At 39.3% G+C, this 18399-nt stretch overlaps 2 protein-coding genes across 2 annotated transcripts in view; both read right to left on the bottom strand.

Annotated features, from left to right (window-relative positions):
* TOPORS (topoisomerase I binding, arginine/serine-rich, E3 ubiquitin protein ligase) overlaps positions 1 to 5199 on the bottom strand; it is an 11844-nt gene extending 6645 nt beyond the window's left edge. Inside the window, exons 1-3 of the mRNA XM_012656695.1 lie at positions 5081 to 5199; positions 4007 to 4110; positions 3402 to 3596 (exon numbers count right to left, since the gene is read on the bottom strand). Coding sequence (XP_012512149.1) covers positions 3402 to 3596; positions 4007 to 4018 — 207 coding nt within the window. The 5' untranslated portion in view covers positions 4019 to 4110; positions 5081 to 5199. The remainder of the gene's footprint in view (positions 1 to 3401; positions 3597 to 4006; positions 4111 to 5080) is intronic.
* Positions 5200 to 6498: 1299 nt separating this feature from the next.
* The window catches only part of NDUFB6 (NADH dehydrogenase (ubiquinone) 1 beta subcomplex, 6, 17kDa), a 17712-nt gene continuing 5811 nt past the window's right edge, over positions 6499 to 18399 (bottom strand). Inside the window, exons 3-4 of the mRNA XM_012657164.1 lie at positions 12915 to 12959; positions 6499 to 6690 (exon numbers count right to left, since the gene is read on the bottom strand). Coding sequence (XP_012512618.1) covers positions 6622 to 6690; positions 12915 to 12959 — 114 coding nt within the window. The 3' untranslated portion in view covers positions 6499 to 6621. The remainder of the gene's footprint in view (positions 6691 to 12914; positions 12960 to 18399) is intronic.

Below are 18399 nucleotides of genomic sequence, written 5' to 3'. Positions count from 1 at the left end.
GAGTGGGGAGGAACTGAAAAAGTTATCAGGAGACCTGTACTAAAAACCAGGTTTCACCTAAAACTAGCTCTGTAAACCACAGAAATCCACATTAATTCTAGACTTTAGTTTTTCTCTCTATATAATGAAGAGATTATTAGACTTGGAAAAAAGATGAGTGAATTCCAAGTTAATATTTATCTTCATCTGTTTCTTTGAAATGTAAAATTTTAACATAGAATTTGTGTTTATATGAACATTTCCAGTTCATATAAAAATTACAACCCAGAATAAATTATTAAAGGAAATTATTAGGTAGTATGAAGTTCAAAAAAATAAAATTTCTATGAAATATTATTTTTTAAAATATGAAACCTTAGTTCTCCCTTGTCTAGTTTTATAAGCCTGTTAACCACTTTGACAGCATCAGGCTAAAGAATGACGGGTAACATCCTCCATAAGAGGTAAAAAAGAACAAATAAGAGTTCTCATATTTCTATACAGGAATCTTTAGCTACAAAGAATAGTATTCATCAAACATCAAACAATGGCAACATATGGATATCATAAGGGATTACCTCTTCAAAATCATCACTAAATACTAAAATTAAAATGTGTGTCAAAATACAAATGAAGTAAAATATCATATGACCTAGCAATTCCACACCTAGATATCTACCCAAGAGAAATGTAAACATATCCACACAAAAACTTGTATATAAATATTCACATGCTGCATTAGTCAAAATAGCTCAAAAGTAGAAATTCAAACATCCATCAACTGATGAATGGATTAATAAAATGTGGTTTATCCATACAATGGAATATTTTGGGTAATAAAAAGGAATGAAGTACTGATCCATGCTACAACATGGATGAATCTTTTTATTATGCTAAATGAAAAAAAAAATCAGTCATAAAAGACCACATATTGAATGATACCATTTATATAAAATATCCAGAATAGGCAAATCTATGGGGATTGAAAGTAGAGTGGTGGTTGCTAGAGGCAGTAATGAGGTTTCTTTCTGAAATGATGAAAATGTTCTACAATACATTATGGTGATGGTTGCACAACTCTGTAAATATACTAAAAACCATTGAATTATATATTTTAAACACATGAACTTTTTTTTTTTTTTTTGAGACAGTCTCACTCCGTTGCCTGAGCTACGGTGCCATGGCATCAGCCTGGCTCACAGCAACCTCAAACTCTGGGCTCAAGCGATCCTTCTGCCTCAGCCTCCGGAGTAGCTGGACTACAGGCATGGCACCACTATGCCTGGCTAATTTTTTCTATATATTTTTAGTTGTCCAGCTAATTTCTTTCTATTTTTTTAGTAGAGACGGGTCTTGCTCTTACTCAGGCTGGTCTTGAACTCCGGAGCTCAAACAATTCACCCACCTTGTACTCCCAGAGTGCTAGGATTACAGGCGTGAGCCACCGTGCCCAGCCTAAACACATGAACTTTATGAATAGAAGGTAAACTGTATCTTAACAAAGCTATTTAAAAATACAAATCAAGACATAAAAACTGGGATGGATAAAAGACAGATTGGCAGATTTGCAAGAGAGGTTCTGGATTTAGGTAGCAAAAGTGGACCTGATGGTAAACACAGTGCTTCAGGTTCCAGAAGTCTGTGTAAAGGTTTCTCTACCCTAGCACTCTAGGAATTAGGACTATAAATTAATTCTCCCATAGAGGAGATGATTAATCTGTTCTTCTGATCCTACTTCCTAAACTGCCTCCCAAATCTTAAAGTTTATCATATCTTTAGAATAAGCTGATTAAGTCCAACCTTCCCTTTCCCAAATCTTCAAATCTATTGGTTTTAAGGATAAGAATCCTTCATGTCACAATTTGGGGGAATTTCAGACAATCAAGAAGCACACATATCTAGGAAAAATTGATGGGGGAGATAAAGATGAGGAGGCTGGAATCAAAGGTCATAGACTGGACATTTGAAAAACTGCACAATGATATAAACAAAGTAGGGACTGCTCTATGGAATTATATTTTTTATAAAGTCAGACTTCCTATGAAAGTCATCTTCTATGGCATTCACTGCACATCAAATTTAATCATCTGATTACATTTAGGGGAGTGTTGCTAATCCTAATGCACAGCCAGGGTTGAGAATCACCATCACTTACTAGTTGTGCAACCTGGAGGAAATTATTTCTCAGAATCTCAAATTTTTCTCAATTCTAAAATGGGGTAAGTAAAGGTGGTTGTGTAAAGGGATATATTCCACGTAAATCCTCAGCACTGTCCTTGATGCACTGTAAGAACAACACTGTTCTGTCATAGTGAAAATAAAGTTAATTTTGGTAGTTCATCACCCATAACTGATTTATAAAGGTCCCAAGAATAGTGTATAACTACTAAATAATTATCATACCTAATCATTATACTTAATATATCTAAGCAAAGTGGCTAAAAAGAAGTCACAAGTGTATGAACTGGAAAAACACCCCAAGTATTAATCTAGGCCCTACCTCTTGTCACCTTAAAGAAATCACTATACCTTTCTGAAGTTTAATCACCAATTCCAAGACAGTATACAAAAGTTAGAGGCTCCGTTGACCAGATCCTATCAAATTCAATGCCAATTCCAGCAATAAAAGAATTGCTTGGGAACCGTTCGCCTTTGAAGCCACTCGTTCCAGAAAACGATGATTATTTTCGGCTGGCTATATAACTGTGCATTTCATGGACTAAAAAAACCAAAACCACCTCACCATTGTTAGCATAAATTTGGGATAGCTGTTTGTTAATTCATCTTAAATCTCGAAAATTCAACATCAATAAGTATTTCGTTTTCATTTTAAATTACTATATGCCTCAGCTCAGCACTGCCCCCTTCCAGTCTTCAAATCAGTAGCCCATGTGGAAAGCTGCGTTAATTGGATGGATGAAAAAGTCACAGGCAGGCAAGCCAGAGTGTGTGACACAGCCCAGACAACTCCAGCAGTCACGGAGACAGTCGCTCCCTTTGGTTGAGAACTGCCACCGGCCAGAATCAAAGATAAGCACCATGTGAATTACATAACCACAACGAACTAAAATATTGTTACTCCCATTTTACAGAAAGGTTTAAGGGCTTAGGAGACCTAGCCAAGGTCACACACCCTGTCAGTGGCGACGCCACGATTCAGACCCAGCGGTTTTTTGTTTTTCCCAGAGACCAAGCGCTGTCCAGTATACAGCTAGGCTCGCGCCCCTCCGGCGCGCCTCTTGGAAATGAAACCCTCACCCGGCCACCGGCACAAATCCACAGGTGGGCCTCAGGAGCCGACCGCCGGACCACCCCTCAGGCCGAGAGCGCAGCCCCGTCGCCACCGGGCCTGGATCCAGGCGGGAGGGCCGGCAGCTCAGCCCTTCCGACCCCAGTGCCCCATTGTTCTGGATCTCACTTACCTCAGAAGATGCAGGCGCAGGCCCTGCTGGAGCGCTCGTAGCAAGCTCCCGCCGGCCCAAAAAGCTAGGTCTGTGGCGGCAGGATCCGCGAAGGCGTACCCGGCGACTTCTCCGCCTACCCTCAGAAGCCGGAGCAGGCGGGGGCGCTTCACCCTCCTCGCGAGACAGCGAAGACCCCAGCGGCTGCTTCGACCCCTGGGACGTAAAGCGCACGTCACCTACGGCAGCTTGGGGGCGTGGCAAAGCGAAACCCACCCCCCCCACCTCCCCTCACCGCCCGGTGCGTCAAAACACAACACCCGCCTTCCTAACGCATGCGCCATAAACGGGCGCCTGCACTGGGGGCGGGGCCCAGCGCGCTCCGGCTGAGACCCGGCCCTTCCCCCACCACTCCTTACCCGTAACGAGGGTAAGGTGACGGGGGAAGAAATCACTACCGTCAACGTTTTATTAATCGCCGGGGGTTACGTAGACACTAGCTTAATGTTTGCTCCTAAGTTACCCGGAAAACACAATAACTAGCTCATTTAAACCTCACCAAACTCTAAAAGTTCCTAAAATCATCTCTAGTGTATAGACAACGTATGTGTTACAGGGAGTCTCACCTTCGGTTGCATGGCTGGAAGTAACAGAGGGATTCGAAAGGGATCCAAAACCAGAGCCCAAACAGTATCCTACAAAGTCTTCAGAGAGAGAGATCCACTCCATTCTGGGAAGAAAAAGGATGATCTAATAGAACATATTTGGGTCTGGACTTACCCAAACATACATGGTTTTTCTGTTTTTCCCCTTCCTTCTCCCCGAAATCTAGATTAAAATCCTCAAATAATATATGAAATGTGTAGAGAAAGAACGTCAGCCTAAAACGGCCCGTTGCCAGACTCTACCACTCAGGCCTCAAATGTGAGCGCACCACACATTCTAGAACTGAACTTGCTGCTTGCGTACCAACTGCCGTACTTCGGGCTCAGTATTTTCACACTTGCTGCCGCTCTAAACACAGAATCGATTGGTACATTATGGCGGGTAACGTGTGCCACGTATTTCTCCTTAGAAGCATCATTTACACCAACAAGCTATTGCGTTCTCAAAAACTATACGTTTCTTGAACAATGACTTAATTAACAAGGATTCCCACAATCATCTGTCACTGTTATAAAAAATAGTGAGTGGTATTGCTGTTTATGCCAAAGATGAACATACAAATGTCTAGCTATGTTATGTGGGAACAAATGCGGGGGGCAAACGATAATTCCTCAACCGTTAGACGCCGGTATAAGGTTTAAAACGTGGATTATTTTTCAAGAAAACTTTTAAATGCACACAACAGCACATAATCCTGCATTAATATTGCACTGCAACTAGAAAGTCAGTGGAGCAGGCACGCCTATCTCTCTAGGCGGCAAAAGGAAAACAAACCAATTTTTAACGTATTTTCTCGTTTACTTCATCCCCCTCCCCGAAAAGGCGGGCTAGGCCCCCAAACACGTGACCCTGCCCCCAACTCCGGGCGGAAGAGGCCGGCCACACCGCGAAGACATGCCCCTAGAAGCGAGTGGGCGGGCTTGCGCGCCCGGCTGAAAGATGGCTGCAGCCGCCCGGTAGCCACCGCCTGGGAGGTTACTCTAGGGCCCGCAGCTCCCGCCCGGTTCCCCGGACCGCCGCCGCCTCCTCCTTACCATGAAGCCAGTGAGTCGCCGCACCTTGGACTGGATTTATTCAGTGGTAGGTCCCAGGTCTAGCGGGGCTCCGGTGTCGACTGCCTGGGCCGGCAAGCGGAAAGGCCCTATTTCTTCAGTGCCCAGAAACTCCAAAATCCATTCCTGAATTAAGCATTTCACCCTCTCACCTCAACTCCGCCTCTTCCTGGAGGATACGATCTTCCGCTTCTTACGTAAGGGTTGCTGGGCGTATCCGCCTCTGGAACCTCATTTATTCAAATTTGTCACTATAAATCCCACTCCAGCAAATGGTACACGGTAACCTGACAGGGACGAGGGGAAGTACCAGCCACACTACAGTAATTTTATTGCTGTTACTTCCCTTTTAGCGTTTTGTGGTTTGTTGTGTTTTTTTTTTCAGTTGCTGCTCGCGATCGTTTTACTCTCTTGGGGATACGTCATCTATGCATCAACAGTCGTTGCAAGACGACTGCTAAGGAAGGAATACCCAGACAAAATCTTTGGAATGAATGAAAATTTCTAACGACTATGGATTTAATTCTTTAAATACAATTCATTTCCTCATGCTTATCTAACAAATATGTAGATTTATAAATAAAATCCATAATACAAAGTTCCCAGATTTATTTCTGCAGTCTTTTATAATAAGCACTAAAATGAAAAGTTTTCAAATACTTAGAGATTTGTCTTTTACATTCTCATATGACAAAATTAAAAGCAACCTAGATATGATAGCTTTTTTTTTTTTTTTTTTGGTGACAAAAGTCTTGTCTTGCTCTGTTGCCTGGGCTAGAGTGCCATGGCATCAGCCTAGCTCACGGCAACCTCAAACTCCTGGGCTCAACCAATCCTTCTGCCTCAGCCTCCTGAGCAGCTGGGACTACAGGGATGTACCACCATGCCCAGCTAATTTTTTCTGTATATTTTCGGTTGTCCAGCTAATTTCTTTCTATTTTTAGTAGAGACAGGGTCTCGCTCTTGCTCAGGCTGGTCTCAAACGCCTGACCTTGAGTGATCCTCCTGCCTGGGCCTCCCAGAGTGCTAGGATTACAGGCGTGAGCCACCACGCCCCACCCTGAGAGCTTCTGAGTATCAGATCATGGATGGAATGACAAGCTTTTCAATCAAGTTTCTAAGTTACTTCTTTAAAAATGCTTCAGAAAGCCTTTAAAACAAAAGTGTGTGGAATTTCTGTTCTTGTATTTGTTTATTGCAACATTTCACACTGTTGCATACTCTGTGAGAAAAAAAAAAATCTATCATGTGACTAAATATTTTTCTACATCCTGTTTTCAAAGTCAAGAATGGCCAGAGTAAGTAGGTGGTCTCTCATATCACATGTTTGGCATGTCCAGTTTTTATTTATTGTTAAATTATTATTCAGAGTTTCAAACTGAACAATGTTTGGGAAGAAATTTGACAACACATTTCTCAGAGTAAACTTTATTAAAGCTACTTTTCCAGAAAATACGTTCAGTAAATATGGTAATATAGGAATAAACTTGAGCTCATAAGCCTTTGAAATTTTTAAGTCATCTTCAATGATGCTGATCAGGAAATTCTTTCATCGGTGGAATTACTTCTCCAGTCTCTAGAATTGTATCACCCTAGGAAAACAAAGATATATTTAGTAGAAAAATCTTAAGTCTGCAGAGGTGATGGTTCCCTTCTGTTGCTTGTTGGTCAGACCTCCCATGGAAAAATCTAGTTGAGCTCTAGCATTCACTTCAAAAGGGACCTAAACAAAGCAGAAGCTGTCTAAAAGTGAACAATTGTATTCAAAATCTTAAGGTATAAGTGAAAGAATAGGGGAAATTTCACTCATAAACGAAATAACCAGAAAGGACATGAAAATTGTCTTCTCCAAGCGATAAAAGGTTCTCCAAGTCTGTGGTCCCCAACCCTGGGGGCCTCGGACCAGTACAGGTCTGTGGCCTGTTAGGAACTGGTCTGCACAGCAGGAGGTGATGGGCTTGGGGAGTGTCACGAAAACAATCAAAGCTTCTATATTTACAGCTGCTGCCCATCACTCACATCACCACCTGAGCTCTACTTCCTGTCAGATCAGCAGTGGCATGAGATTCTCATAGGAGCACAAACCCTACCGTAAACTGCACATGCAAGGAATCTAGGTTGCGTGTTCCTTAGGAGAATCTAACGCCTGATGATCTGAAGTGGATGCTAGCTAGCCCTGGGGAGCGGCTACAAATACAGATTATCATTAGCAGAGAGGTTTGACTGCACAGAGACCATAAAAAATCAGTCGCTTGCAGACTCATATCAAAACCCTATCAGTAAGTGGCAAGTGACAATTAAGCTGCATCTGGTAGCAGGCTTTATAGTGGCAAGTGAGTTGATGTACTTCAATTGTACAGCTCTATCTGGTGGCAGGCTTTAACTCAGAATCTAACACTTATTTTAATCCGCACGTGGCCTGCCCATATTTTATTTACCACTTCCATCCATGCCTCTTTCCCACACTGTGCACTTGTCTCAGTCACAGTTTTGGTAAGCCCACAAGCTAACACTATCAAAAGTGAGTAAAAAACAAATGTCGCTGGAGAGCTTCTTTAAAAAGGGGAAAGACCCAATGATGACACAGCAGAAGATTCTAAGACTGCCAACAAAATAAAAACTGCATTTAAAAGAAAATACCAAGAGTCCTGCTTAAATTATGAGTTCATTGCCACAGATAATTCGCATTCTCCGCTTTGTATAACGTGTGGCGACTGGCTATACAATGAAGCCATGAGACTTTCAAAACCGCTTCACCACATGGAGACCAAGCACGCTGCACTAAAAGACAAGCCTTTGGAGTTTTTCAAAAGAAAAAAAAATGTGAACACAAAGAATAGAAGCAATTAATTGAAGGCCACCACTTCATCAAATGTGTCTGCACTAAGAGCATCATGCATCATTCTTAGTGGTTAACCACATTGCTAAAGCTAAGCAGCCCTTTACTATTGGTGAAGAGTTGATCCTGCCTGCTGCTTAAGGACATTTGCTGTAAACTTTTAGGAGAGGCTGCAGTTCAAAAGGTGGCACATGTTCCTTTTCAGCTAGCACCATAAGTAGATGAACTGATGAAGTATTAATAGCAGAGGATACTGAGGCATAATTGTTAGGGAGGATTAATGAGTCACTGTGATACACAATGCAGGTTGGCAAGTCTACTGATGTTAACAAGGCAACAATGCTTGTTTTTTGTGATACATTTTTCAGGACGATGTGCATAAGGATATGTTATATGCGTTTTTGTTGCCAACCAACACCACAGCTACAGAACTATTCAAGTCTCTGAATAATTACATATTGGGAAAACTGAATTGGTCATTTGATGTCGGTATATGCATGGATGGAATGGCTGCCATGACTGGACAGCTTTCTGGTTTCACTATTTGGTGGCCACTTCTGAATGTGAGTCTACCCACTGTGTCATCCATAGAGAAATGCTGGCTAACTGGCAGAGGTCACCTGAACTAAACGTTTTGCAGGATGTGATTAAAATTATCAACCACATTAAAGAAAATGCCCTTAACTCACATCTGTTCACGCAGCTCTGTGAGGAGGACACAGAGCACACGTGTCTTCTCTTACACACAGAAGTGAGACGGCTTTCTAAAAGTATATCACTGGCCAGAGTTTCTGAGGTACAAGAGCTGCTCTAGAGATTTCTTTTAGAAAAACAGTCACCACTGGCAGCACATTTCAGTGACACAGAATGGGTCACAAAACTTGCTTACTTGTGTGACAGATTCAACCTGCTCAATGAACTCAATCTGTCACTTCAGGAGAGAATGACAACTATGTTCCAGTCTGTAGATAAAGTAGCTGCATTCAAATCCAAACTGGAATCATAGGGCTGATGAGTGAACATTGGGATTTTTGACATATTTCAAACATTAGCAGAGATTTTGAAAGAGACTAAGCCAGGGCCTTCTTTCTCCCAGCTGGTGCATGATCCCCTATCTTAGATTTCAGAAGAGTTTGAACATGACTTCCCAATCACAAAAGACCTCCAAACTGGGAAGGAATGGATCCACGACCCATTTGTGAATAAGCCAAGTGAATCAACTTTGTCCGTGCTAGAAGAGGATCAACTGCCTGAGATCACAAATGACAGTGGCCTTGAAAGTATGTTTGAGACAGCTTCAAATCTCCATACATTCTGGATTAAGGTCAAGATGGAATATTCTGAGATTGCCACAAAAGCACTGAAGAGCCTGCTTCCATTTCCAACATCCCATCTTTGTGAAGCAGGGTTTTCTGCGGTGACAGCAACCAATATGAGATTACAGAGTAGACTGGACACAAGCAACACACTTCGGGTGTCACTGTCTCCCATCACCCCGAATGGGACTGTCTAGTTGTAGGACAACAAGCTCAGGGCTCCCATTGATTCTGCATTATGGCGAGTTATATAACTATTTCATTATATATTATAATGTAATAATAATAAAGTGCACAATAAATGTAACGTGCTTGAATCATCCTGAAACCATCCCCACTTCCCCCTGGTCCATAGAAAAATTGTATTCCATGAAACCGGTCCCTGGTGCCAAAAAGGTTGGGGAGCACTGCTCGAAGTGATAAAGGGATAATCTTTATTTTGCATGGCCCCAAGAAATAAATGCCCTAAAAACAAGTTGCAGGGAAATATCTATAGTTCAATACAAGGAGGTGATATATTCCCAGCAACTGAATGTGTTGAGCAGTCACGTTTTCTATTTGGCTTATATAAAAACTTTGGCTGCTCAGCTAGTCCAGGTTATCCTTTCAAACCTAGAAATAGTGTGTGGTGGTCAAAAGGTAATAGGCTCTGAAGCCAGAACCAAGTGGCCAGAATTTTAGAACCTCCACTGACGAGCTGTATAATTTTAGGCAGATTACTTAGCTTCAGTTTCAGCCATGTGTTTAAGATAACATTAATAGATTCTGTCAGCCTGGCAGTCCCTGAATGACTGGATAGAGTAGAATTATCCCCGTCCCACATCTGCCATTCCCTAAGCTGGTACTGCGATATCTGATGAAGAAATAAATTTGTATTATGTTTAAGCCACTATAGATTTGGGGGACAATTTGTTACCACAGCTAGCATTATCTTAACAGAAATTAGAGCCTTGAAGTGGTACTAATGCTGCTGTAATAAAAACTATGGTGCACTAGTTTAGCAGTCCAGGGGCAAAGATACAGGCACTGGAGGCTAAAAGATGGAAATAAAAGGCAATGGCAAGCTATTTAGCAAAAATGTTTCCTAAATACTTGGACACAGACTGCCTAATGAGCTTAAGGTTCAGGGAAAAGTAAGTGAAAAAACAGTTACAGTATGTGTTTGGATACTACTGGCTGCCTTGGGAATGTACTTCAAGAAGCATAAGCTCAGGCAAAAAATAGCTGGTTTGAGAAAAGAAAAAAACATGGAGAGAATCTAAAAATAGGGGACCTTGTAGTATTGGAAAATCAGATTGCTTCTGAATCCCTGAACAGTAAGAGTTAACATGAGACTCTGAGCAACAGAAGCCCTATAAACTCAATAAATAGAGGAACTCAGCCTTATGGCAAAAATAAGATTAAAATGAAGGTGAACTAGTCTGCTTCAGCTGGCCTCCACATAGCTGCCACTGAGTTGACTCAGGCAGATGCATGAGGACAAAGAAATGAAGAGTTGATAACTACATATAGAAAGAATAAATACTGGCATGAGAAACTGACTAGAAGCAAACAGATTAGACACCTACCAAGTATTTTTCTTTCCATGCCTACCGAATGTTGAAGGAAATGGATGTGCAAAGAAGCCAAACCCACATACTACAAAATCCTGTGAATGTTTCAAATTAAAACCACCTCTGGCACTTCTGTGAGCAGGAGGCAGATTTTGAAGGCTGTACAACCCCTAAGGAGGGCATGCCCATTTAGATGTGGTCTAGGTTGATAATGAAAAAGAAAGAACCCCACTGTGGACAGAACCAGGGACCAGGAAGAACAATAGACAAAGGTGTTTCTTCCAGAAAACAGTATCAGTGTCCACTCAAGTAACTTCCCACACACAGGGGTAAGGAGTAACTACTGGGATTTCAGAATTGCCAAGTACCAGTAACTGCTGTGCTAGCCATATTCTGCCACTGAGCAATGGGTGTGGGTGGGGAACAGGGGATACAGTTAACTTGCCTCTTTAGTTCACTGATCCTCAAATCAAGAGAAGTCACATCTAAACCTGACATACTATTAATATTGCGCATCCTCTGGAGATCTTGGATTTGGTGCTGGTTACAGTGATGGAATAAGGCTCTGGGATTTCTCCTAAGAAAGGGACTAAGCATGTTATATGTGTGGGAAGAAAGCAAAGAGCTATTTGGTGACTAGAAGGATGGACTATGGCAGAGACTCCATGCATGGGAATATGGGAAATAATAAAGAGCATATAGATATTTGGGACAATGAGAATGAGTTCTGCCCAACAGAATCTGAGCAGAAGTGATGTATGCTACTTCCAAGCTTGGACCTTATAATCATCCCCTGTGATGTTCAGCCCTCTCTTCCCCTACCACTATCTTAGAACCCTCATATTCCAGAGGCACAGCTATAAGATTGAGGAGAATCACTTGATCTACACTAGTCTGTGATGTCAGTAAAAAATAAACCTTTGTTTTGTTAAGCCACTGAAATTTGGTAGTTTGTTAACTACCTATCCTATTCTAAAACATATGTACAAATGAACATACTTCAGTTCCTCAAAAGGGAAAATTCTCAAAGGGGTCAATGGCAAAGAAACAGGAAAGAACCACAATGGCAAAAAACCAGAAATACGAGAAATGCTACAGAATCACTGATGTGGACTTCTAAATAGAGCCCTCCGTTTCCTTTGAACAATGGCAAGATAAATAAATAAATAATAAGCATATAAATGGGATAATAAATAAATATAAATTACCCAACTGGTGAAACCAGCAAGATAATTTCCTGTTTTGAGACTACGTAGGCCCAGACACACATCAATTATATACAATGAGATAAAGAAATTCCCTACTATTTCCTAAAGCAGGGTTACAACTGGGATGATCGATTTTAGTGGTTCTCCCTAAAAATTCCCTTGTTGCAATAGATAATGATTATTGTAATTATGTCATTTGATTGAAGCAAGAATCAACACTAAGTTTTGTTTTTAAAATTACAGAATTTAGAAGTATGGTAGTTCATTATCTGTGATTAGAAAGAGACAAGAACATAACATGTATATTACTATGCTAAAAAATAACCACACAAACAGCCAGTAAAAATAACAACTGACTACTGAGTAATCTTAATGCTGAAAGAACTCATTTTAAATTAGCATTATGGCTTACATATTAATAACATAAATTTTAAAACAAATATCAATGGATTTTAAATTTACAGATGGAATGCATAAGGTCAAACCTTGAAAATGAGGTACAAAGCCATAGGAAATAAGAGTTTGGAAATAATAATAGAAATTCAGTTGTTGTCACCATGCTTGGGTATATCTGGCTGCTCAGGCTCATGCCCTAAGTCCTTTACCCAACATGAAACAGGACGCCAGTGAAAACCATTAGTATTTTCAACTCACTTTAGGACAATCAAGTCACAAAACAAGTGTTACAGACAGGTTGAAATGAATGGGCCCATTTCCCATTTTCAACTATAATTACTACCTCACACTATTTTCTTTTTTTTTTTTTAATGAGAATACACAAAACAGGCACATAAACTGACAGCAAGAAGAAAGGAACATTTTAATCTAATCATCACTAGGAGGGAAGGAAAGGAGAAAAATAATGTACGAAAGAAAAATCATAGAATTTTTAAGACTTACTGGGAATATTCTGGGCTTCCTTTCAACAATGGCATATGGTTTTGTCTGAAATAAAAATAATTCTGTGTTAATTATGATGTTAGAGTTTCTTCTGAAAATAAAATAGGTCGTATCCCAAATTTTAACTTAAGCCCCAAACTTTCACGGAACTTTAGACTCACACATCCAACTGTTTACTCAGCATCTCTACTTGGCTATCAAATAGGCATCTCAAACTTAAGCAGGTCCAATACTTAACTTCCCCCAGCCCAAACTGCTCCTCCCCAAGTTCCCCACCTCAGTAAACGGCACTTTCATTCTCCCAGTTACAAAAGCCAAAAATCTTAACTCCTCAGCAAAGCCTGTTGGTTCTACCTTGAGAATATATCCTGAATCCAACTGCTTCTTATCACCTGCCCAAGCCTCTATCATATTCTCACCTGGACTACCACAACTGCACCTATACCTTCCTGCTTCCACCTGTGCCCACCTACAGTCTGTTCAATACACTACAGGCAGAGTAGAGTGATCCTTTTAAGATGTATCACTCCTGCTCAAAGCTTCATAAATCTTACAGAAAAAGTCAAAGTCCTTGCTACCTCACACTACTTCCTCCCATTTCAGACTTTGAAAATGAGGTACAAAGCCATAGGAAATGAGAGTTTGTAAGTAATAACAAATTCAGTTGCTGTCCTCATGCTTGGGTATGTCTGCTATGATCTCTTAAGACCCCACGATCTAGCCCTTGGCCCCCTCTCTGATCTATCATTCTTTCCCTCACTCACTGTACTGCAGCCATAGCAACTCCCATGTTATTAGTCCAATCAGTCAAGTCTACTTGTCCCTCAGAGCCTTTGTACTTCATGATTACTCTACCTAAAATGCTCTTCTCCTAAATATCTTCATTTCATTTGTTTCTCTTTAAATATCACTTCCTCAGAGAGGCCTAATTAAAATAGCAGCCCCTATCATTCTCTAATCTTTTACCCTGCTTAATTTTTCTTCTATAGACTTGATCTATAACATTATATACTTCTTTATTTATTACCAGTCTCTAAAACTAGAATAAATATTTCATAAGGACATGAACTCAATGTACTTTGTTCACTGCTGTATCCCTGTGTTTAGAACAGTGCCTTGCACACAGAAGGTGCTAAATAAATGTTTGTTGAATAAATGTACTTTTTAAGCATATACATCTGGCTGGGCACAGTGGCTCATGACTGTAATCCAAGCACTTTGAAAAGCCGAGGCGGGAGAATCACTTGAGCCCAGGAGTTCCAGACCAGCCTGGGCAACATAGCAAGACCCTGTCTCTAGTTAAAAAACAAACAAAAAGCATATATACATCTGCACAAAATACCACAACAAAAAATTTAAATGATTATTGGCACGATATAAGACACAGAAAACTAAAATATGAGAGAAATTCAGAATATAATGTGAGGACATTAAAATGTCTTTATTAAGAACTGTGGCCAAAGGCAAGAAGACATTGAAATGTTTTCAGAGAAATGCAGAATTCAACTGAACAGCAAAGGAGTTAGCTTAAGCAAACTGGCTGCAATCTTATTGAAGATGCAAGCCTTCATCTACCCAAATCAAGACGAAGAATAAGGTAAGTGAATGGCTTTGGGACCTCTATAGATACAAAATGTTTAACTATGTCCATCTGTGTGCAGGAAAGATCATCTGGAAGTGTGAATCCCTCAGATAAGCAACGATATTAATATCGTCAGTTGTCAACCCAGTAACTGTAGCTTGTTGCTTCTCCCAGAAGTGTCTTTTCAATCGTAGAAAAATTTAGTTAAATACAGATATGAAACCCAGACTATAAATAGGAGAATGCCAAGTTTTAAAAGTTCTAAAAACACTGGGACAATCCATATATTCTATTGGTTAGCATGTTTGTGACATATAAAATAATCTGGTTATTAGACGTTCTAATAGATTAGGTTTAGGACTCTAATTAAAATGCATAATTGACTTAGACTTGTAATTTTAAGTTTTGCTTCTTAGGGTCATAAATTTACCCTATAAAGACTCAGAAATAAAATTGAACATATAAAATTTATAAATGCAGTTTAAAATATTTAAGAAAATTTGATAACATTTATAAATAGAATTGTTTTAGAAGAGTTCAACGTATATTTGTCCAAAGATAATAAGAACAAAGAAAGGAGATTGTTCTTATTTTACTAGGTGTTTGATAGATGTTTAATAGAATTTTAAAATTAAATTTAAAGAATTAAGAAAAAAAGTAGCTTTCTAAATTTGGAACTAACAAATTGAGTATTTGTATTCCAGGTCACTGTAACCAGTTCTTTCTGAACATAAATACCACTCTTGGATGTTAAAGAACTTTCACTGACAGAAAGTAATATCTTTTTCTTCTCTAGAAAGAAAAAAATATGACAGATAACCATAAAAAGTTTAAGCCCATCAACAATATAAACATAAATTATTCTCTGATCCTTACATAAAGTGTTAGCCCCCTTTCAAGATTGCCAAAAGATTTTGTGAAGGTTTATAGAAAGCACTTTAGCCCAACTCTAATTCCTACTAGTCCCCACTAATCTCATGTTTCTAACACATACAACAGACCATGTCCACTTGGACATCTCCAAAAACTATGGCTGTACCTGCTTCTAAACAAATTTACTTCCTCCTCATCACCAGAAAGCCTTCCTCTCCAAATACCCTACTTATAACTTCCAAGGCTAAAAATTTTACAGTCATAAATGACTCTGAACTTTGGTTTTATCCCCAACTTAACGGCCAACTTTAGGTGTTTCTTCCTTTAAAAGTGTCTCTGGCTTCACTTTTTTTCTTCATCCCTGCTATCTTCACTCTAACTAGATTCTCAACTAACATCTTCTAAACTGCAACAGCCTCCAGCTCATCTGCCTACTGTCAGAACTTTCCTCCCTTCAATTCATCCTACACTTCAATGTTTTTCTACATTCCTCAATATGTCACATTCCTACGTTCCTCAATATATCGCATTCATCAAGACACTCTCCCATTTAAAAATGGAAAGCTTCCCATTGCCTACTGCATACAGTTCAACCTCTTCTGCTTAGCTTTCAAGACCTTCCATTCATTGGTCCCAGACTACCTACTCAATAGAGACCTTCCATTCTAGTCATCTCCTCAGTGTTGGTTACAGATGGCCATGTTCATTACTGACTCCATATCTTTGCTTCTAACTGCAATAACTTTTCTCCTCCATACTCTTACCCAAATCATACCTATTTTCCAACTTTACTATTAATATAAGCTCCTTAAGGTCTAGAATTTGGTCTTCTACAGCAATAAAGGAAGACGGCATACTAAGCACTCTATGCCTGTTGATCAACGGACATTAAATCTTAAAGAACAAAAATGTCAGCAATCAGAATTCTAAAGAGCCTACACAATCAACAGAGAACAAGCCATGTTGGAGGGAGTATTCTGGAAACCCCAAACAAGTTTGGTTATTTATTTCACTCTCCTTTAGTATGCTAACAGAAAGCAAACCTCAACTGGATTATATATAACTTCTCAGGCAGTCCTTAACTCTTTTTTTTTTTTTTTTGAAATAATTTTAAACTTGCATAAAGTTGCAAGAATGACAAAAATGATTTTTTTTTCTTGAATCACTTTATGGAAAATTTCTGACTGGTTTATTATTCTAGTGTGTATTTCCTACAATGTTCTTGATCACAATACAACCATCAATGCAGGAAATTAACATTAATACATTATTACTTCTATACGGTTTTAAGAATCCATTCAGTTTTACCAATTGTCTTGATAATTGTTTGGACTTCTCAGAAAATCCCCTTATGTGACTTGTTCTACATTGATTATGTAGGCTCCTTAAAATTCTGACTGCTTATGCCATCTTTATTCTTTTGACTAAGCAGATTATGCCCACTAACGAAGAATTGTATTTAGTTCACATGTCTCTTTAGTCCTCTTCAGTCTGGAACAATTCTTCAGTCACTCTTTAACTTTCATGATCTTGATGCATTTGAAGGTAATAAGCCAATAATGATGCACAATAATCCCTTGATTTGGATTTCTCTTCTTTCCTCATGATTCAGGTTATGCACTTTGGGCAGATATATCACAAAATTAATGCTGTCTTCTTCTTATTGCATCCTATCAGGTAGTACATAATTTCAGTTTGATAATGTTAATTTAGATTTCTTGACTAAGGTGGTGTCTGCCCAAATTCTCTACTGCAAAGAGATTCTTTTTCCCTTTGTAACAAATAAGTGCTTTGAGGATAAGCATTTTAAGATTAATATTAGCATCCTTTGATGTTCCTTGGCTGAATTAAATATTACTATGATTCTCAAATGGTGATTTTTTCCAATTCTATCATTCTTTGTCCATTTATTATTTAGCAAATTGTACAAAAAAAGCTTGCTTTTCTACCCATTTAAGTCATTTATTTATTTATATCAGTTTGCACTCATGGATTCTCATTTTATTTATTGAACTGACTCTCATCTCTTATTATCATTATTTATAGTGAGTTCAAATTGTCCCAGTGGGAGTCCCTTCAAGCTGACTCCATGTCCTTTTGGTATGTCTCCATCATTCTTTTAGCACTTCTTTACTTTCTGGCACAACAATATATTGCAACCTCATCTTATACTTTCCCTGCCCCAGCCACTTTTCCAAGGAGCTGTAGATCCTTTCAGTGGATAATTACATTTAGAAAGTAAGAACCGGTGTGCTAATTACCAAGGGGTGGTAATATTGCCAGGCCCTCTCAGTGAACAGAGCTAGAGAATATGTATATACAAACCCTCATCCACATTTGCATCTATATTTATTTCTGTATCAACACATACTAAAAACCATGAGTTCACACCAATATCTACAATTCTATTCTGCCACCACAAGGTTTACTTCCTTTTCACATACATAACTCTCTTTTCCAACAGTGAGAATCCTGGATCCCATTATCATCAACATATGTACTTAACAGGCATACCTCATTTTATTGGGCTTCACTCATACTGTGATTTTGACAAATTAAAGGTTTGTGGTAACCCTAAGATAGCAAGTCTATCAGTGCCATTTTCCAACAGCATGTGCTCACTTTATGTCTCTCTCTGTGTGATGTTTCAGTAATTTTTGCAATATTTCAAACTTTTCCGTTATTATTATCTGTTGATGATCATCTGGGACCAGTGATCTTTGATGTTACTATTCTAAATTTTTTGAAGTGCCATGAACAGTGCCCAAGGTGGCAAACTTAATCAATAAATGTTCTGACTGCTCTACCAACTGGCCATTCCCTGTCTCTCCCTCTCTTTTGGCCTTCCTATTCCCTGAGACATAACAATATTGAAATAAGTACAATTAATGATCCTTAGATCATTAATGATCCTTAGAGGCCAAGGATCAAGTGTTCAAGTAAAAGGAAGAGTCACACATTTCTCACTTTAAATCAAAAGACAGAAATGTCCCTTAATATTTTGAAATTAAAAAAAAAAAAAAAAAAAAA

The sequence above is a fragment of the Propithecus coquereli genome, unplaced genomic scaffold (genome assembly GCF_000956105.1).
Source record: "Propithecus coquereli isolate 6110/MARCELLA unplaced genomic scaffold, Pcoq_1.0 Scaffold114, whole genome shotgun sequence".
NCBI classification, from domain to species: Eukaryota; Metazoa; Chordata; class Mammalia; order Primates; family Indriidae; genus Propithecus; species Propithecus coquereli.
Note: the sequence above shows the minus strand (reverse complement) of the source record. Positions and strands in the feature narration are given on the sequence as shown.